Source organism: Lemur catta, chromosome 1 (assembly GCF_020740605.2).
Source record: "Lemur catta isolate mLemCat1 chromosome 1, mLemCat1.pri, whole genome shotgun sequence".
In the NCBI taxonomy this organism is placed as follows: Eukaryota; Metazoa; Chordata; class Mammalia; order Primates; family Lemuridae; genus Lemur; species Lemur catta.
Window position 1 is genome coordinate 208,497,476 of NC_059128.1, and position 21,943 is coordinate 208,519,418.

General features: G+C 38.6%; 1 protein-coding gene across 1 annotated transcript in view; it reads right to left on the minus strand.

The window, feature by feature from the left end:
• The window catches only part of MCF2L2 (MCF.2 cell line derived transforming sequence-like 2), a 207,706-nt gene that overhangs the window by 121,207 nt on the left and 64,556 nt on the right, over positions 1–21,943 (minus strand). Inside the window, exons 5-7 of the mRNA XM_045539773.1 lie at positions 13,496–13,586; positions 11,126–11,245; positions 6,915–7,031 (exon numbers count right to left, since the gene is read on the minus strand). Coding sequence (XP_045395729.1) covers positions 6,915–7,031; positions 11,126–11,245; positions 13,496–13,586 — 328 coding nt within the window. The remainder of the gene's footprint in view (positions 1–6,914; positions 7,032–11,125; positions 11,246–13,495; positions 13,587–21,943) is intronic.

Genomic DNA, 21,943 nt, shown 5'->3' on the forward strand with positions numbered 1-21,943 from the left:
TAGGGAAGCTGTGTGTTTCTAAAAATTTGTCCATTTCCTCCACATTTTCCAGTTTGTGTGCATAAAGGTTTTTGTAGAATTCATAGTTGATATCTTGTATCTCTGTGGCATCAGTTGTAATTTCTCCTTTCATGTTCCTGATGGAGGTGATTAGAGATTTTTCTTTTCTGCTCTTAGTCTAGCCAAAGTCGTGTCAATTTTATCTTCTCAAAGAACCTACTTTTTGTTTTATTAATCTCCCATATGGTTTTCCTGTTGTCCATTTCATTTAGTTCTGATTTGATATTATTGATTTCTGTCCTTCTGCTGGGTTTGGGGTAGGTCTGTCCTTCTTTCTGCAGCTCTTTGAGTCTATTCATTAGGTTGTCTATTTGCAAATTTTCTGTCTTTTGGATATAGGCATTTATGGAAATAAATTTTCCTCTCAGGACTGCTTTAGCTGTGTCCCACAGATTTTGATAACTTGTGTCTCCTTTGTCATTTAGTTCAAAGAATCTTTTGATTTCCATCTTGCTTTCCTCATTTATAAAATAATCGTTCAGGAGAAGGTTGTTTAGCTTCCATGACTTTGAGTAGAAATGAGAATTTCTGTTAGGGTTGATTTCTACTTTTATTCTATTTTTTAAAGACATGCTTTGTGTCCTAGGATATGGTCAATCTTAGAGAATGTCCCATGAGCTGATGAGAAGAATGTATATTCAGTGGATTTTGGATAGAATGTCCTGTAAATGTCAGTCAGGCCCATTTGTTCTAGTGTTCTGTTTAAGTCCATTATTTCTTTGTTTATTTTCTGTTTGGAGGATGTGTCCTGTGCTATCAGTGGGGTGTTGAAGTCTCCATCTATTATGGTGTTGCTGTTTATCCTTTGGTTTAGATCGAGTAGGGTTTGCTTTATGAATCTGGGTGCACTTAAGCTGAGTGCATACATATTAAGTATAGTTATATCTTCTTGTTGAACTGTACCCTTCACCATTATATAGTGACCATCTTTGTCTTTCATTACTTTTGTTGATTTAAAAATGAAGTTGTCTGAAATTAAAACCACCACACCAGCCTTCTTTTGGCTTCCATTTGCTTGAAATAATCGATTTCCACCCCTTTATTTTCAGTCTAAATGCATCCTTGCAGGTTAGATGAGTTTCCTGGAGACAGTAGATACTTGGCTTGTGTTTTTTTATCCATTGGGACAGCCTATGTCTCTTGAGTGGGGAGTTCAAGCCATTCACATTAATTGAGAGAACTGATAGGTGGGGCAGATTTCTATTCATCCTGTTGGGTAGAACTTCATTGCTGTTTTCTCTCTTGAGCCATTGTGGTATCTGGCCTTTGATCTTTAGCTTTTACATTTGTGAGTGTTTCTTATGCTAGTCCATGTGCAACTCTTGTTTTGAGTACTTCTTAGAGGGCTGGTCTTGTCTTGGTGAATTTCCTCACTCTTTGTTTATCTGAGAATGTCTTAATTTCTCCTTCATATACAAAACTTAGCTTTGCTGAGTACAAAATTCTAGTATGGGCATTATTCTGTTTCAGAAGAGTGAGAATGGGGCCCCAGTCTCTTCTTGCTTGTAAGGTTTCAGTTGAGAAATCTGGCGTTATTTGGATGGGCTTTCCTTTGTATGTTACTTGTTTCTTTCACCTTACAGCTTGAAGAAGGGCCTCTGTAGTGGATATTTTGGTCAGTCTGATGACTGCATGATGTGGTGTCTTCCTATTTGCAATGAATCTCCCAGGGGTACTTTGGGCTTCTTGTACTTGTATATCTAGATGTTTAGCAAGGCCTGGGAAATTTTTCTCAATTATATCTTCAAATAGCTTATCCAACCCTTGTGTATTATCTTCTTCACCCTCAGGAATGCCCATAACTTTCATGTTAGGCTTCTTCACATAATCACACATTTCTTGCAGACTCTGGTCTTTTCTCTTATTTCTTTTCTCTATCTCTGTGACTGACTTATTTAATTGGAAGGTGTCATCTTCGATTTCTGAGATTCCTTCTTCTGTTTGATCTACCCTGCTCTCGAGCCTTTCAACTGTGTTTTGTAGTTCCCTGAATAAATTCTTCATTTCCAGGAGTTCAGTTTGATTTTTCTTTAATATTTCGATTTCTTTAGTGAATTTTTCTTCCAAGTCCTGGATTTTTTTTGTGGCTTCTTTGTGTTAGTTATCCATTTTTTTCTTGCATATCGTTGAGTTTTCTTATGATCCATGTTTGAAATTCTTCTTCTGTTATTTTAGTGTTCTGAATTTGGTTAATGTCCATTGCTGGAGAGCTGGTGTTCCTCTTTGGGGGTGTGTTTTCCGTTTGATTCTTCATACTTCCAGAGTTCTTTTGCTGAGCCCATCCCATCTGGATCAATGGTTGCTTCCCACCTTTCAGCTTTCATTTGGAAAGTAACACACCTTGTGCAGGCTCTGTTCCAGTGGATGCTGTAGGGGCAAGGCAGTTCACCGCTGCTGCCTAACAGCCTAGATGCATTGCTTCCTCTGTCACTGGGGGAATCCACTTATGTGTTGTTCAGGGTTCTTCTATCACAGTTGGGGGGCTGCTCCTGGTGGGAGGGGTTACTTGGGGAGCCTGTTTTGGCCTCTTGCCAAGCTTTTTTTCCCCTGGCCGCTGATCCCACTGTTGGCAGCCAACCAGAGGTAAAAGTCCAGCCCCAGGGTTTTGATCTGATCCGTTGACCTAAAACCAGTCTGACAAGTAAAGTCACTGGGCTGATGACTTTTGATCTACAGCCAAGATTCACACTGGTTGCAGAGAGAAAGTGGCTTTTTCTTGTCTCTCCCTATCTCCAGAGGTGTCACCTTCCACTTTCTGCACCAAAGATGCTGGCTAGGAGGAGGGGTCGTGCCACTGTTCACCCAGCACCCCAGTGGCTGCAAATCCCGGGGGCAATAGTCTCCCCCAGTGCCTGCAAGATCCAGGCACTAGTCTCTCATGACTGGAGTTCACACATCAAAATGGGACCGTGACAGTGGAGCTCGTCGCGAGAGTCCCCAGGCTGGCGAAGGGGAGCCGCCCAACACTATATCACCACAGCAACTAGGCTGTGGATCCCAAAAATGGCAACTGCCTGCCGGCAGAGTGCCAGAACTGGGGGGTGATTGTTCAGGGGTTGGCAGGTGCCAGGTCAGGGAGCTGAGTCATCAGGATGCCCTCTTGTCTCTTTTATGTCTCCCTCCCACAATCTCATGCCTGTACAGCAGGAGCTCTCGCTCTTTCTGATCCACCCTGAACGGGCCTATTAGCCCATGGTGGTTTCCAGGTTAGAGTCCCCTATTTAGTTTTCACCTCCATTGATCTGGACCTGCTCAGTGGTAGAGGCAATATACCTGTCTCCTAACTGCCTCCAGTGGTAGCCCAGACCAGTCCCTCCCCCACCCAGTGCAGTCCTGGCACAGAGCTCCGGGAGTTCAAGATGCTTCCTGCTAATGTCTCCTCTCCACAGAGCCCTGCATGTCCCGTGGTGATTTTGCACTGACTTCATGCAGATCCTTGTCTAAGTGGGTGTGGAGGCCAGTGGGGAAGCAAAAGGTTCTCCTGTGGGACTGATCCCACCTCACTTGCTGGTGAGGTGGGCGCAACCATCCCACACTCTACTCTTTATTGATTGTCTCGCACTCTCCAGATTTTCACACTTTTATCTCCTGTTCACCTTTTCTTTTTCCTGCTTTTTGTGTCCCACGCTGATTCTACATCAAATTCACCAATGCTGTTCTTGTGGGGGAGTGATCCATTCATGTGTAGCAGACCGAGATCTATGCCTCCCTCTCTAGGAGGAGGAATCCAGGGGGTTACCTCCATTCCGCCATCTTTTCTCCTCCCATGAATGTTCTTAATGGCACCTAGAATGGTGAATCCTTCCCTGAAAGTTTTCCATTCACTTTGTCAGACCCATCAGAGGAATCACTATCTATGGCAACTATAGCCTTATGGAATGTATTTGTTCAATAATAAGACTTGGAAGTTGAAATTACTCCTTGATCTATGGGCTGCAGGATAGATATTGTGTTTGTAGGTATGAAAGCAACATTCATTTTCTTGTATATATCCATTAGAGTTCTTGGTTGACTAGGTACACTGTTAATGAGCACTAATATTTTGAAAGGAATCTCTTTTTTTCTGACCAGTAGGTCTCAACAGTGGGCTTAAAATATTCAGTAAACCAGGGTATAAAAGATGTGCTGTCATTCAGGCTTTGCTGTTCCATTTATAGAGCATAGGCAGAGTAAATTTAGCACCATTCTTAAGGGCCCTAGGATTTTCAGAATGGTAAATGAGCATTGCTTCAACTTAAAGTCACCAGCTGCTAAACAATGACTTCTCCTCTCTAGTTATGAAAGTCCTAGATGGCATCTTCTTCCAATAGAAGCCTGTTTTGTCTCCACTGAAAGTCTGTTGTTTAGTCACCTTCACCAATGATCTTAGCAAGGTCTTCTGGATAACTTGCTGCAGCTTCTATATCAGCACTTGCTTCTTCACCTTGCACTTTTATGTTACAGAGATGGCTTCTTTATTTAAACCTCATGAATCAACCTCTGCTAGCTTCAAATTTTTCTTCTGCAGCTTTCTTATCTGTCTCAGCTTTCCTCAAATTGAAGAGAGTTAGGGCCTTGCTCTGGATTAGGCTTTGGCTTAAGGGAATGTTGTGACTGGTTTGATCTCCTATCCAGACCACTAAAACTTTCTCTATATCAGCAATAAGGCCATTTTGCTTTCTTATCATTTGTGTGTTCACTGGAGTAGCACTTTTAATTTCCTTTAAGAATTTTTCCTTTGCATTTACAACTTAGCTAACTGTTTGGCACAAGAGGCCTAGCTTTCAGCCTTTCTCAGCTTTCAACATGCCTTCTGCACTAAGCTTAATCATTTCTAGCTTTTGATTTAAAGTGAGAGGCATCAGGTTCTTCCTTTTACTTGAACACTTAGAGGTCATTATAGGGTTATTATTTGGCCTAATTTCAATATTTTGTGTCTCAGGGATTACGGAAGCCTGAAGAGAGAAAGAGTCGGGAATGCCTGGTTGATGCAGCAGTCAAAACATACACAATCTATTAAGTTCACTCAATAGATAGCTTATATGGGCATGGTTCTCAGCACCCCAAAACAATTACAATAGTAATGTCAAAGATCACTGATCACAGATCACCATTACAAAAATAATAATAATGAAAAAGTTCAAAATATTGCTAGAATTACCAAACTGTGATCGAGACACAAAGTAAGCACATACTGTTGGAAAAGTGGTGCTGATAGACTTGTTTTAGGCAGGGTTATCACAAAACTTCAATTTGTAAAAAATTCAATATCTGCAAAGCACAATAAAGTATAATAAAATGAGATATGCCTGTATGTACATGTGTATAAAATATAACATGTAAATGACATGTAAAGATTATCTCTGATCTTTCAATGCTAGTTGTTTTTTGTTTTGGGGGGTTGGTTTGTTTGCGACAGGTTCTTGCTCTGTCACCTGGGCTAGAGTGCAGTGGTGTCATCATAGCTCACTGCAACTTCAAACTCCTGGGTTCAAATGATCCTGGGATCTCACTATACTGCTCAGGCTGGTCTTGAATTTCTGGCCTCAAGTGACACTCCTGCCTCAGCTTCCCAAAGTGCTAGGATTACAGGCGTGAGCCACCATGCCCAGCCACTAGTTGAATTTTTAAAGTTCACTATCATGTGTTTAATACATGCACAACCACAAAAACAGCCTATAAGACAGGCCTATAACAAAAATACTTAGACTGGGTAATTTATAAACAATAGAAATTTATTTCTTATAGTTCTGGAGTCTGAGAAGTCCAGATTTGGTGTCTGGTGAGGATCTGTTCCTCATAGATGGTGCCTTCTCTGTGTCTTCACATGGCAGAAGGAACATGGCAGCTCCGTTCAACCTCTTTAGAAAGGCACTAAATCCATTTATGATGCCAGAGCCTTCATGACTTAATCACGCCCCCAAAGGCCCACCTCCTAACGTTATCACATTGAGTTCGAATATGTGAATTCTGGGGAAACACCAACATTCAAACTACTGCACTGAGTTTCAATCTCACTTTTTTGTCAATATTACCAAACCTTCCAGTTTGGCATAATCACCACCAATGTGATTAAGAAGGAAAAAGTAATATATCAGGTACTTTCAAAGATAATATATCACTTATTCCCCATATCAAACTTTCAGGTAGCTTTTGTTAGTCCTGGGTTTCTCAGCATTGGCACTATTCACACTTTGGGCCAAATAATTCTTTGCTGTGCACAGTGGTCTTGGGCATTCTAAGATGTTTAGCAGAGTTCTTGGTCTCTACCCACTAGATGCCAGTACCTACCCCCAAGTTATGACTACAAAAAATGTCTAAAGACATTGACATATGTCCTCTGAGGGGCAAAATTATCCCCAGGAGAGAACCACTGTGTTAATCTCATTTTAACAGAGGAAGAAACAAGCTCAGAGAGGCTTAGTAACTCACCCAGGGTCATACCATAAGTCATGGTGACAATATTTAAATGTAGCTTCTTCTGACTTCATGGGTTTCAATCTGTTTGCACATTAGCATCATCTGGGGGTTTTATGAAACGCTAATGTCTAAGACCCGTTCAAGACCAAATAACTTAATTTCGCTGAGATACAGCAGGGTATGAATGTTTTTGAAAACTCCCCAGGTGCACTCTAAGTCAAGTCTCCCCAAACCCCCGCACCAGAAGATGCAGTGAGGTAAGGTGGTCAACGAGAGGAACCTCAGCCTTTACCTTTCCACACTCCTCCTTTCCCAGCCTGTGGCTTAGTAATCACAACCTTCCCGAGGTTAGGACATCATGGGGTGACCTCTCAACAGTTGGTTTTTAACCCCCACTCCCCATCTTCTGGACAATAAGGAGAGACAGTGAAAAGTGCACATAAGTTGGTACTCACAGTGCGATGATTTATCCACTGACTATGGCGATATTCCAAAGTCCCCCCCAACTCCTGTGTCAGTTGGCTTTTGTCAATGTAGCCATGAAGGTCAGAAATAGAATTTAACAAGATGATCTGTAAGTGGGGAAAAAAAATTAAATATATTCTTCAAAGGTCATTAAATAGTAGCTCATCTAGATTCTACTATTACTTAAACAATATTTCCACTTTGCCTTATCAGGCATTTAGATTTAAATTATGGTCTAAATTATAAGATATCGAGGGATAACATATTTGAACAAAAAAATTGGTAGAGAAGGCTGTGAAGAGAAGGTTCTGACACTTGTATGCCTAAAAACAAAACTATCACAAAAGACTGCAAAAACTACAACCTTGAGCAAAGGTTATTGAACCTTACACAAAAAATATTTCTGGGAGAACATCTGCCCAGCAACTGCCTGTCCAACCTTGGACTGGCATCACCCTTGTTATTGATCCTCGTAGCCAAGGATAATTATCTCAAAACAATTATGTAATCCTCCTCATTTTTCCTTTAAAGATCTTTGTCTCCCTTTACCTCCCTGAGTACAATGGCACACTATTTCCATTGCAATGTCCTTTTACTGAATAAATATCCTTTTCTTTTAGAGAGCCTGTCATTTAGATTAACACACCTCACGTCTATACAAAAATTAACTCAAAATGGTTCACAATTATAAATGTAAAACATAAAGTTTGAAAGAGAATTTAGAAGAAAATTGTGGCATCACAAAAAACCTTATTTGGTCTTTATCCCTGATTCCTTGGCACAGAGCTCCTAAAACTCTTGTAATTTCCTGAGAGACAGGAGTATCTTTTGTTATTCATAATGAGCCTGTTTTAGTCACACCAGAGTTTATGCTAATAGGGTGACTCAGGGTGGGAAAGCTAGATGGCCTCAGGATGGGCTGGTTACCAGGAAGACCAAGTGATTATAAGTGATAAGTTATAAGTGATTATAAGCTTCAGACCCACCCACTACTCCCAGGTTGGTAAATATACCATGGTGCCGGGTGGGTGGCACACCTCGAGAGAACATAGAAGCTCCATTCCCCACACACACACACCTTGCCCTACGCATTTCTCTCTTTTTTTTTTTTTTTTGGTTGTTCTGAGTTGTATTCTTTATAATAAACCAATAAACATAGGTGTTTCCTCTTAGTTCTGCGAATCATTCTAGAACCCAAAGAGGGGTCTGTGGGAACCCCCCAGTTTATAGCCAGTAGGTAAGAAGTACAAGAGGCCCAGGCTTATTGTCATCTGAAATGGGGGAAATCTTGTGGCACTGACTCCATAATTTGTGGAATCTTATGCTAAATTCAGTGTTTGAATTGAACTAAATTGATTGAACTAAATTTTAGAACATTAGGATTATGCCCAGAGAGTTGAAGAATTGCTTGGTGTGGAATAAACCCACAGAATACATTAAGTGTCAGAAATGCTATGTGAGTAGAGTAAATGTTTTCCCAGAAAAATCTTAGGCGAAATCTTTGGGTGGGGCAAAGAGTTCTGAGATATGACACCAAAAGCACAATCCATAAAAGAAAAACTGATAAATTAGATTTCATCCAAATTAAAAACACTTGCTCTACAGAAGACATTGTTAAAAGAATGAAGATACAACCTACAAACTAGAAGAAAACATTTGCAAGTCATATATCTGACATTGACTTATATTTGGAATATATAAAGAACTCTCAAATCTCAACAATAAGGAAACAACCCAGTTAAAGGCAAAGGATTTCAATAGTGGCTTCACCAAAGAAGATATACAGCTGGAAAATAAATTCATGAAAAGAGGCTCAATATAATCAGTCATTAGGGAACTGAAAATTAAAACCACAGGGAAATACCATGACACACCTACTAGAATGGCTAAAAAAATTTTTTAAATTACCCTGTTTTTAGCAAGTTGGCAAAACTATGGAACAGCTAGAATTCTCATACATTACTGGTGGGAATGCAAAGCAGTAGAGCCACTTTGCAAAACAGTTTGGCAGTTTCTTATAAAGTTAAACGTATATCTATTTAATACTATATGGCCCAGCAAAAATCTATACATGAATGTTTCTATGAGCTTTATTCTTAATCGCTAAAAACTAGAAACAACTTGCATGTTCTTACCTGGTGAATGGATAAACTGGTACCTCTATAACATGAAAGAACACTCAGTAATAAAAGGAAAGAACTATTAACATATCCAGCAACATGGATAAAACCCAAATCTTTTGTGCTAAGTGACAGAAGCCAGATTGAAACGCTACTTAGTCTGTATAGTCATGCGTCACTTAATGACAGAGATAAGCTGGGAGAAATACATTGATAGTCAATTTTGTCAGTGTGCAAACATCATGGAGTGTACTTACACAAACCTAGATGGTATAGCCTACTATTTGCCTAGGCCATGTGGCATAGCCTAATGCTCCTAGGCTACAAACCTGTATCACATGTTACTATGGAATACTGTAGGCAATTGGAACACAATGGCAAGTATTTGTGGCTCCAAACATAGAAAAGTTATAGTAAAAATACAATATTATAATCTTATGGGACCACCATTGTATATGCGGTCTGTTGTTGACCAAACATCCTTATGCAGGGCATGATTGGAATTCCATTTGCATGACTCTTGGGAAAAGGCAAAACTAGAGATGGAGGGCAGTCAGTGGCTGCCAGGAGTGAGGGCTGGGGAGAGGGGTTGACTATGAAGGGTCAGCATGTGGAAGTTTTGGGGGGAGGGAACCATTCTGTATCTTGACTGCAGTGGTGATTAAATAAATCCATACATTTGTCAAAACCCATAAAACTGTACACCAAAAAGAGTGAATTTTATCACATGTAATCTCAAAAATGAAGGAAAGGCAGTTTCACCACAAAATCTTTTCCCCTCTTTTAATCTTTACAGGACAGAGCTTTTTAAACGGTTTTAAAATTCTGTATATTAGTAAGAAAGGGGGAAAGCAGAATAATTTTGCTTGTCAAACTCAGAGGACACACAGAGCATATAAAAACTGGCCTTAAAATAGTTGTTCTGTGTTTTCTTAGATTCTGTATTTGTCTATTTGCCATCCTTTCATCACAGGGTAAATCATGTGAACTACATTTTCTTATTTTTTGTATTCTTGATGCTCTTGTACTCATGTCATGGTCTCATGACTGGGGAGACATTGGCCCTCCCAGGGCTAGCCACTTAGAGACAGCAGAGGGCCCAGGCGGGAGCATAACAACCAACAAGTCCAAGTCCCCAAGCATCTCCTTATCAAACTGTCACATACCAAGCCAATATTTTCCTTGCCCTAAATCTGCCCAGGGCCAGGAGCCAGGTAACCAGAGACCTCCTCTATGACCCAAAGCTTGCAGGAATTATTCAGACTAGCCAATTCTAAGCTGTTCCCCCTGCCCTGCCTTGCTGCTCCCACAGAAACCCCACTAACAGCTGTGGCCTAGCCTTTCCCCTTGCACCTGCCTCTGCCTCCTGACCAAAACTTGGTGCTTCCCCTGTGGCTCTGTTTGGCATGAGGTGACCTCTGCCTCTGGGAATGTGAATATAATAAACTTCTTCCTTCCAAGCCTCATTTTCTATTAGGGTTGCATCAACTTTATCTTTCCATTTATCTTACCAACTCCATTCCTACGAGCAAAGTATAAGAATACCTATTTCCCCACATCTGCTTGCCATGAGAATCACAACGTTGGACTTAATTTTTAATGTACAGTTTCCTATATTTATGTCACCCCATATCTTAGATCCATATTTTGTTTCATCTGTACAATTTAGCTTCCTCCTTCAATCTCTTTCTACAGTCTTAGACGCCACTATCAGATTGATATAACTCCAGTCTCACTTTACCATGTCACTCCTCACCTAGAAAACCTTCCCAGGATCCCCAGTGCCTAATGAATAAAACCCAGACCCTGTGTCCTCACATTGAAGACCTATTCAATGTTTCCTACCTCACTTCTAAAAGATCATCCTCTACATACTCCAACAAAAATGTGTCTTCCCATGGACCTCAAATCAAATGTGCACTTCCTGCCTCCGCCTTTACACATGCTGTTCCCTCAGCCCAGAACACCCTCCTCTCTCTCTCTCTGCCTATTGAATCTGACTTTTCTTAGAAACCCTGCTCAAATGCCATCTTCTCCAGATACCCTAGCCAAGTGGAGATAAGAAGAAAGGTCATGCTTACCGGCACTTTCATTTTAAATTCATCTCGATAGTATTTAATGCCAATGTCAGTAAATGTCCTCTGGATAAAGCAGGATGGACGAAGGATGAATATGAGCTGTAAATTTCCTGGAAATGCCACCTGGAAGTATCATGAAAAGTGTCAGGGGGGAAGCAAGAGAAAATGTCATGTCCATTATCATGGTCTACTTTGGTCTCCTCTTGCCCAAGATTACAGAAGAAAAAGTTAAAGCGGATACCGTGGATGTAGATTTCACAGGATTTCAGAGCTAAAAGAGACCTTAGAGGTCAGATAATCCAAACTCCTTCTGAAAAACCAAAGCAAACCAAATAAGCATATAATTTTCTGATTATAAAAATAATTCATGTTCTTTATAGAAAAATTGGGAAATTAACAAAAGTATACAATAGAAAAGAAAACTCATCTATGATCTCACAGCCATAAGTATTACAATTTATTTACTTATGGGCCGTTTTGTTTACATGTCTTTATCATGGTTAAACTCAGACTGTAGAAATACTTTGTAATCTGCCTTTTCACTTGACATTATACCATAGGCTTTTATTCCTGTTATTAATAAATTCTTTGGAAATATTAATTTTATGGGTATACAATTTATTTAACCAATCCTTTATTGGGATTGCTAGTCACTTAGGCTTTTTGATAATTTTGCTATTATAAATAACTCTGACATGAACAACTTTATCACATTTTGGAATATTTTCTTAGGATAGATTTCTAGAAGAATTACTGAGTCAAAGAATTAGTATTTTAAGCATTTTGATGCATACTATTGTCAAGCTGCTTTCAGAAGTATTGCCCTCATCTCCAGGTGAGGTCCTCAGCAAAGAGATCACCCAGATTCATATAACTCCTCAGCAGTACATTTGGGAACCTGAGTCTCCATGGGAACTGCCCGTGGCTTTCCACTCTTACAGAGATCCCCCAAAACAACCTCCTAAGTCACTAATTTTCTTTAAAAAAATCTGGTCTTTATGGCAAACTATTCTGACTCATTAGGACTGAGATGAAATATAGGTATCTGTATTTTCAACAAGCACTTGAAGAAATTCTGATAGATTGTAGGATTTTTGCACTACAGCATCTTTTGCACATAAAGTGATAAATGTAACTCTGGGACAAATTAGGCTCAAATATTATATTATTCAAGTATTGCCTATGAATCCTGGAAAACCAGAACACTAGAAGCCAGACCACTGGAATAGTCATGGGCATCAACCACGGTTCCAATTACCCCAAAGATAAATCCTGTAACCAAAACTAAAGGGACCAAACAATCCATGCAAAAACAGAAGGGAGTATTCCCTTCTCCCATCTTTGAAACGCAAGCTCCTAAACAGAAGGACCTTGCATTTTGTTATGTCATGACAGAATAAATCAGCTAAGACACAATTAGTGAATCTGGATGGGGCTCTAAAGCAATCTAAGAGGGACTGTGTGTGTGTGTGCAAGTCTGTAGGTGTGACTGCTTCTGTGAGTGGGTAAAAGTGAGTGTGTGCTCAGGTAAAAATGCTGATGTGCTGGCCCTCAGGCACCTCTGCTTGACCATGTGGCTGAGTTCACAGGTCTGAAGTCCCTACAGAGGGAGGATACATCTACTTGCTAAAAGGCAACAAACAGGGATCAAAGTCAGACTCATAAGGAAAAGGAAGCCCATTCAAGATTGTACAATTTAATGCCAAATACAAGCACACCTCCAATCAAGCTAATTAAATATCATTCTGTCTGGTTTGCCATTGTCTTTCTAATCTATGAAAAAAATAATATGAATACTGAAATACAGACTATCTTAAATTGGGTTGTCCCTCAAAGCAAACCCTCAGGACAAAGATTTGGGTACAAGTTTTTAATAGTTTGTTGGGGAGGTGATTCCAGGAAACTCAAATGGGAAAGAAAAACAACAAAGAATAGAGAGCCAGTGTATCAATTAGGGGGTTATTGCTATAGGCAAAAGGGGCTGAGACCCTCTGAGGTACTGCGTGGAACACACCTCAGAATTGTCCCACTGAAAGGTACAGAAGCTGGAATATTTATCCACCAACTCCTGTAACTCAATGGTCACAGGTTACTACTGAAACTTCCCAGCACTCCCTGCCTGTCCCTCTTCAGTGACCAGAGAGGTCAGTAAGGTAGAGAGACTCAGGAAGCCTTTGACATGCTCAGGAATTGCCTGTAGGTGACCTTCAAGTGGGAGAGGGGATATGGACATGACACAACAGCACCTGCTACAAAGACCTTCCAAAAATATCACATAATTGCCTTTTCCCCAGGACTTTGAAATGACATACTTGAATAGATAATTTAAATGACTTTTATAATAATAGTAACAGCACAAAAATAAATATTTACAGCTATTCGTGTCAAGGATGCCTTTATGGAGCTCCACTTGTCCCTTCGTCGGTCGATAATAATGACGAACCCGATGCTGGCTGCCTCCACACTGTAAAGAAGGGTGGTCAGTGTCAGAGATTAAGTGAGATCCATGGGTTTGGTGTGGTTCCCACAGCAGAACGCACCCTACAGCCTCCATAGCACTCCAGGCTCACTGTGTAAACACCCAGCACAGCACAAGGGAATAACTGGGTCTAACATCCCCAACAAAGGAACAAGCCCCTCTCCCAGCCTGAGCCTGGAAGTCTTAACAAAACAAATAGGTTGTCTCTCAGACTCTCTCAAGGACCCTGTTTCTAGCTAGCAAATGCTTGAAACACCAAAGGAACACATGTGCTCATGCCTGAAGGAAGATACATGAGTCAGTTGAGCATGATGTGTCCCCAGTGTAGGCAGAGGACCTCGAGGTTGAGCTCTGCCATCTTTCCACTTTCAAAACAGACACTCATGGAACTGTCAATATACTTCCCTAAGAGTTAGTCCTAGAAGTATTCAAAACTAACACATGTCAATGGGAAAAACAACCCCCTTCCAGTACCTGGCCATAAATCGGCCAATAGACCATATCCATGAAAAGATACCATCTTCTTTAAGAACAAAAGGAAGCTATTTTGTCCTCTCTCAAGTCCTTAAAAAATTCTCACAAAATCCTTTGAAAGTAAAGTCCTAAAAGTGAAAACATTTTTCTTCACTCCTTTAGGAAGAAGTGTGGTCTAGAGAAAAGAGCAAGGCTTTGGAGTCTTGTTCAAACCCTTGTGCTGCTACTTACTAGCACTAAGACACTGGAGAGATCCCTAACCTTTCTAAAATTCAGTTCTCTTCTCTGTAATGTGAGAATAAATCATCAATAGTGAAGTGATTAAAATCACAAATTTTGGAACCAACCTGACTAGATTTGAATTCTGAATTCTACAATTTATATATTGTGTGTCTTTGAGGGGAGAGGGAGGAGTTACTTAATCCCTATAGTTTCTCAGATTCTTCGTTTATAAAGCAGGAATAATAAAATAGTACCAATCTATAAGGTTGATGTGAGGATTAAATGAGTATGTATGTATATACATACGGACATATAAAATGCTCAGAACAATGCCTGGTACTTGGTAATACTGTATAAGTACTAACTATTATTCTTTCTTTCTTCTCCACTCTTTTTCTTTTTTTTTCTTTTCTTTTCTTTTTTTTTTTTTTGAGACAGAGTCTCTCTGCTGCCTGGCTAGAGTGCTGTGGAGTCAGCCTAGCTCATAGCAACCTCAAACTCCTGGGCTCAAGCAATCCTTCTGCCTCAGCCTCCCAAATAGCTGAGACTACAGGCATGCACCACCATGCCTGGCTAATTTTATATATATATTTTTTTAGTTGTCCAAATAATTTCTTTCTATTTTTAGTAGAGACAGGGTCTTGCTCTTGCTCAAGTTGGTCTCTAACTCCTGACCTCAAGCAATCCTCCCACCTCAGACTCCCAGAGTGCTAGGATTACAGGCATGAGCCACCACGCCTGGCCTCCACTCTTATTATTATTTCTTATGTGCTTGTCATGGAGATTAAAAGAGATACAGTACATGAAAAGTAGTTGGCACATAGTAAACCTTCAATAACTCTCTACTGTTGGATAAAAGGTAGACTTTACCCTAAAAGTTATCTGTATGTGAATAAGGCAGAAGATCTAAGCCAAACCTGTGAGAAAACATAAGTAGCTAATCTAAATTAAGCATCACTGGGTCAATCCATTGTCATAGCCCTATATTGAGCCAGGTATCTTGCTGGGAACATTTTTTAGGCCACAGTGCAAGGAGGAGTATTTTCCAGGTGGAAGAGACAGGGATTGGAGATTACATATCCAAAAGTGGCCAGGATTGGCGGGGTGGCTGTCAAGAAGGGGAGCCTCAGAGGGAAAACCCCAAAAGTCTTCATGGAAATTCCACTTTAATGCTTGGTCAACTCCTGGGCCCCACAAATTTAGGCAAGAGTCCCAGAGGCTTACAGAGAACAGTAAGCCTCAGAACTGATGAAAAATTATGAAGATTACAAAGTTCTAGGGAGAGATAATTGGTGTTTAGGCCCAGCCTGAATAAATAGACTTTGATGAACACCCTGGGCTTTTAGATGAAACTCCAGAAAAGCCATATTCTAGGAATAAAAGCAACACCATAGGAGCTGCCATCAGATTAAGGCTACACTCTAGGAATAAGGACAAAACAGAAATGGACACATCCTAAGAAAACCTAAAACCACACCTCAACAAGATCAAAGTAATCCACCAATAATTTAACTGTCTACCAGATCAAAACTCTTTGTATGTGCATAAGCCTCCTCAACATAGCGTCTATAATATCCAGCATAAAATAAAAACTAATACAAATGCAAAGAAGCAAGAAAAAATGACCAATAATCAAGAGATAAAATAGTCAATAGATACAGACTTACAGATTTTCCCATTGTTGGCAGACAAAAACTTTAAAATAACTGTGACTGAAATGCTAAAGAAATCAGAGAAAAAGGTAGATAAATGGATTAAAAGGTACATTATTTCAACAGAAAATTAGAATCTATCATAACAAACCAGATGAATCTTTTAGAATTATAAAATACCAATATCTGAAATTAAGAACTCATTAGATGTGTTTAACAGCAGACTAAACACAGCAGAAGACAGGGTGGATAGGACTGAAAACAGATCAATTGAAAATATTCAAATTGAAGCACAGAGAGGGAGAAAAGTAGAAAGAAGAGAATGTATGATGTATGAGAGACATGGGATATGAACAAAAGTCCCAGAAGAACAGATGAGAGAACATGTTACAGAAATATTTTTTAAAATGGTTAAATTTTTTCCAAATCTGATAAAAGACAGCAACTCACAGATTCAAGCAGTTCTTCTACTACCACATAGGATAAAACAAAGGAAACTTCACTAAGGTATATCAGAACAGAACTGCTGAAAATGAAAGGAGAAAATTTTAAAAGCAACCAGTGAAAAAAGACACATAATCTTCAGAAGAACAACATTAAAAAATAATCATTAACTTTTCAATTTTTAAACAAGAGACACTATAATCCAGTGGAATGACATCTTTAGAGTACTGACTAAAAAGCTCCCATTTAGAATTCCATACCCGTTGAACATTTATTTTAAAAATGAAGATGAAATGAGGACCTTTCCAGATAACTACAGTTGAGAGAATTTATTGTCAGTAGACATACACTTCAAGAACTATTAAAGGATATTCTCTAGGCTGGATGAAGCTGGAAGCATGGAGAAATAGCCAGAAAAGAATAAATATGTGAGCAATGAGGTTTAGAAGCAAATTAGAAAGAATTTCACTCCTATCAAAAACAAAATACTGATGAAGTTAAAAACCCATAGTTTTCCTTAAATATGAGAGAACTCTGAAGACAAAGAAATATAAATGAACAAATTCCAGAGAGAGTTAAGACCTTTCATAGAAAGCAAATACTAGAGGAGACTTTCACAGGAAGTGGCAGTTGCCTATTCTGGGAATAGACAGACGAATAAATGAACCTGAAGGGAAGTAATCCCACATGGTAACCTGAATCTGCAAGAAGGAATGAAGAGCACTGTAAAAGTTAAATATGTGGAGAAATATTATCAACTATGTTTTTTACTTCACTGAAGACTACTGACTAATTAAAGCAAAAGTAATAAAGTATTATTAAATATATCAGATATGTAAAATAAAATATATCACCACAATAGCATTAAAGATAGGAGGGAGTAAATGAAATTATACTATTGAAACTAGTAATGAATGAAATTAAATTATACTGTATATAAAGTGGTATGAAATTAATCCATGGTAGATTGGCTAATTTAAAGATACATACCATAACACTAGAAAAACTGTTGCTAAAATCTCAGTAGGGGAGATAAATGGAAAATATTGGAATAATTCAAAAGAAAGCAGGAAAGGAGAAATAAAGGACAAGTCACAGATGGTACAAACAGCAAGGTGGGAGATTAAAATCCAACCACCTTAATGATCACATTAAGTGGAAATGTCCTATACCACTTCATTTAAAAGACAAATAGAATATACTGCTTATGAGATATACACTTTAGACTTATGGACAGACACAGATTGAAAGAAAAGGACAGTAAAAGATATACCATGCAATCACTAATTTTAAGAAAGCCAGTGTGACTGTATTAATATGAAAAAGAAGTGTTCAAGACAAGGAGTATTGGTAGAGATAAATGATGCATAAAGATAAAAGGGCCAACTTATTAGGAAGACATAAAAATCCTAAACATGTATGCATGCAATAACATTGCTTCAAAGTATACTAATTAAAAATTGAGAGAACTATTAATAAAAGAAAAACAGATAAATCCACAAAGTTTGAGATTTTAGTACTCCTCCCTCAGTAACTGATAGAATAAGCAGCGAAAAAATCAGTAAAGACATAGATCTCACTTTGAAGAACTCGACATCCAACAACTGCAGAACATACATTCTTTTCAAAGGTTCATGGGACATTTATCAAAATAGACCATCAGCTGGGCCATAAAGCAAATCTCAACAAATTTTAAAGGATTGTAATTACAAATGGTGTACTTCTGATCACTATGGAATGAAATTGGAACTCTGTTATTCTTCTGTTTTCTATTTCATTTATCTTTGCTTTTTCTTTTCCTCTACAATTTCCTTTCTTCTCCTTTCTTCGGGTTTAATTGCAGTTCTCTTTTCTAACTTCTTAAGATAGAAGATTACATCATTGATTTTATGCCTTTATTCTTCCCTATTATAAATATTTCAAGTTATAATTTCTTCCTAAGCAGTACTTTAACTACCTTCACATAAATTTTGATATATTATTTTGTTATTTTTCAGTTAAAAATGTTTTCTTACTTCCTTTGTGATTTCTTCTTTGATTCATAGATTATTGAGATGCAATTGCTTAGCTTACAAATATTACTGGGCACTGCTCAGAGGAGATACAAGAATGAGCAAAACAGTTCTGTAGCACTAGCAAACACTGATGTTAAAAATAACAATTTTAAGTAATAATGGCTACTGTTTATTGAGCTCCTACCATTTGTCAGACATATTTATTTTTTATCTCACTTAACTTTATGAAATAGATAGTATCGCCATTGTACAGATGAAGAAACAGAGGCTGATAGAAATAAAATAACTTGCCTGAGCTTACACTAGCAAATCTGGCTTTCAAACTGAGAGCCCTCTGATGCTAATGCTCATGCTCCTCACCCTACCCCATTACTCCCCTTCCATTTTTTTTCCACAGCAAATCTGCTTTTACCTCGTGGCAGTTTTATTTTGTCTATTTTGCTGTTATACTAGTTTTTTCTTTTCTTTTCTTTTTAATTTAAACTACATAATCTTTGAAAGAAGTTCTAAGGGAGCCAACCTGTCTCTTAAACAAGGTGGAGCTGGGAGAGGCTCAGCCAATATAGTTCATAAACACAGGCACTTCTTTGACCTATGAAATACACAGCTGCTGGCATATATGGCCTCCCCAGCCAAGCTGAGGGCAAGTGTCCCTCACAACCAGGCTCCTCTTAGCTGCACTAAGACCAACCAGAGCACTGGGTAAACAGAGTATGGGATCCCCTGGGAAAATACCTATGAACATAAAAGGCTGTGTCACCTGAAAATTGTGTATAGGCCACAGTTCAGAAAGAATAGAGAATGAATCATGACAATGTCTTTGCATAGTCTTCCCATAAGGTGTACATGCTAAACAACATGCAGTAATAACTACTGTTGGGGGTGCTGTGTGCGTGTGTGTTTACCCTCTCTCATTCAACAAAGGCATCTACACTTCAACTAAACCAAATGCACAGGAAATTGGGTTTCTTACCAATGTATTTCTTTAGGTAACACTTGGTTGTTCCAATCTCTATCGTACCTTTTAACACTAAAGTCCTATGATGTGCTTGACACCTGCACAAATGCTATTTGCTATGATCCTCATGACCACTCTATCAGGTCGGTGATAACATTTCCATTTAATAGACAAAAAACTAATTCTCAGAGATGTTTAAAAAAAAAATAACTTGCCCAAAGTCACACCTACATGCAGAGTTAAGATTCAGTTGAAATCTTCAGACTTTTCAACCCCTGCTCATGCTACAAAATTCATGATGTCCTGTTATGGAAAATATTTTAACAATATATTCCTTCATTTTCCAATCATAGCAACTCCTCTGTAACAAATATAATTGACTTATCAAAAGATAAGTCAAACCTGATATTCTGAAAATCATTAAATATAAATCTTTAAGTGTAAGAGATTGAGGTACATGTGTTCTGACCCCAAAATACCCGAGAAATTTTGTGGTAGTTGTGGTATTTATGTTCTTACTTAAGCTCTGGTATTAATATATTTTCCTATTATTCACCTTTTTCAGTAAGCTAGACAGAGAAAGCAGTTTGTTTAACTAAAATTTTATTTCATTGCCATAAGAACTGAGTCAAATGTAGGGTGACAAATCATCTCGTTTGTCCAGGACTTACAAGTTTCCTGGGACACATTATTTTCAGTGCTAAAACCAGCAGTCCCAAGAAAACTGGGATGATTGGTAACCCTAATTCAAATGCCTAATTTCAAACACTAACATGACTGTCACTGGTATACTGCATATGGCACTTTACTGGAGGAAATCAAAGTACTCTTTAGAATCGCTTATGTTTGTTGACATTTACTCTCTAAGTAGACTTAGGAATTCCCTTTTGAATGGCAGTGTCCAGGGTTGTTTCTGGCACAGGAGTTAAAATGATTAGACTATAGTTTTTAAAAATTTATCATTCTAATTCAGAAACAAAGTATTTATAATTCTTTCCAAACTTGTGGCATTCTCTTGACATCTTCACCTGCGAACTGCTGGGTTGACACAAGCTTGCTTCAAGCACTCCTTTTGACTTGATCTATAACTCACTGATTCTATAGTAACTTCAATCCCTAGAAACCACGGATATATGTCTACAAATTCAGTTGATTATTTTTATAGAGTTTAGAAGAGATTGTGAGATATAATTAAATTATGAGTGGAAGACACAGGGGACAATTTAGCTTAATCTCTTGAATATTATCTTAGAATCTTCATCATACCTTTCCTCTTTCCCCAAACCGGAAACCTAACCTCACCTTATCTTTTGCTGTATTCTTCAATGCCTCATTCTGAGTAGAAAGTCACTTCCCACTTTCTCTGTAGGAGAATTAAAGTCTTCATTTTGAATAGACTGACGGCTGGGACTCCAGTGTTCTCCTTGATGATAATGGTAATTCCCCACCCAGACCAATGAAAAGAATCTGATGTACCTGCTGCGCAGGAAAGCCAGCAGAGAACAGTGCTTTGTGGGGATCAAAAACTCTGAGTAAGAGAAGAGAGAATCTGCAGAGCAGCCAACAGCAATATATGCCCCCACTCCCTCACTTCTTCTCTGGATCCTGATTCAAACTAAGTTAAAAGAAAAAAAGGATAACTGGATAGATATGAAAACTGACTAAATTATTTGGTTATATGGAAGTATATTTTGTGATGTTGATAATGGTATTATCTTTATGTTTTGAATAGAATCCTTATCTTGTAGAAATACATAGTGAAATATTTACAGGCAAAGTGATGTCTCTACTGCTTCAAGACAACGATGGGAGGGAATGGTGGAGAGGTAGATGAAGCACACCTGTCCATTAGTTGAAAATTGTTGAAGCTGGGGATAGAAACAGGTGTTTATTATACTCATCTTTTGATTTTTGCGTATGTTTACATTTTTCTATGATTTCCATACAGACTTTTAAAGACTAAAAAAGAACCCCAAAGCTCTCAGACTATTTATGAATAAAATATCTAGAGTTATAGAAAACTGAAGCTTTAGGAATCAGCCACAGTCGTTAATAGAATAGACCATACTTGGAGGACACTTCCTTTTATAGGAGGAAGGAACATGGTCAATAACTTAGTTCAGTCCTCTAGCAATGAAGGGGTCCCCTTTCACGTCCCTATGGGACACCTATTCAGTTACAGCAGACACGTCCAGTAACAGGGCGTCCACTGCCTCCAAGCCGACCTAATTCTCTGCCAGGCTGCTCACAGAATAAGGTGGCCATTTCCTTACATTCAGTCAAATATTCCTTCCGGTATAGCTTCCACATTTCAAATTCCATCCTCCCACTACCCCCTTTTTTTTTTAATGGAAAGAGAAGTAAGTATGTTACTGATCAATAATAAAGTCTATGTAAGGCTGTAATGGGAATAAATTCCTCATGAATAAATAAATACAGGAACAAATATAAGAATTAAAGCACATTTCTAGGTTTTTCTACTGTGTGTACTGATATAAAACAGTTGTTTAAAGTATTGCCATAAAATGCTTCTAGTCTTACAGATCCCACCCCACAAACACTCCACCACAATTTCCT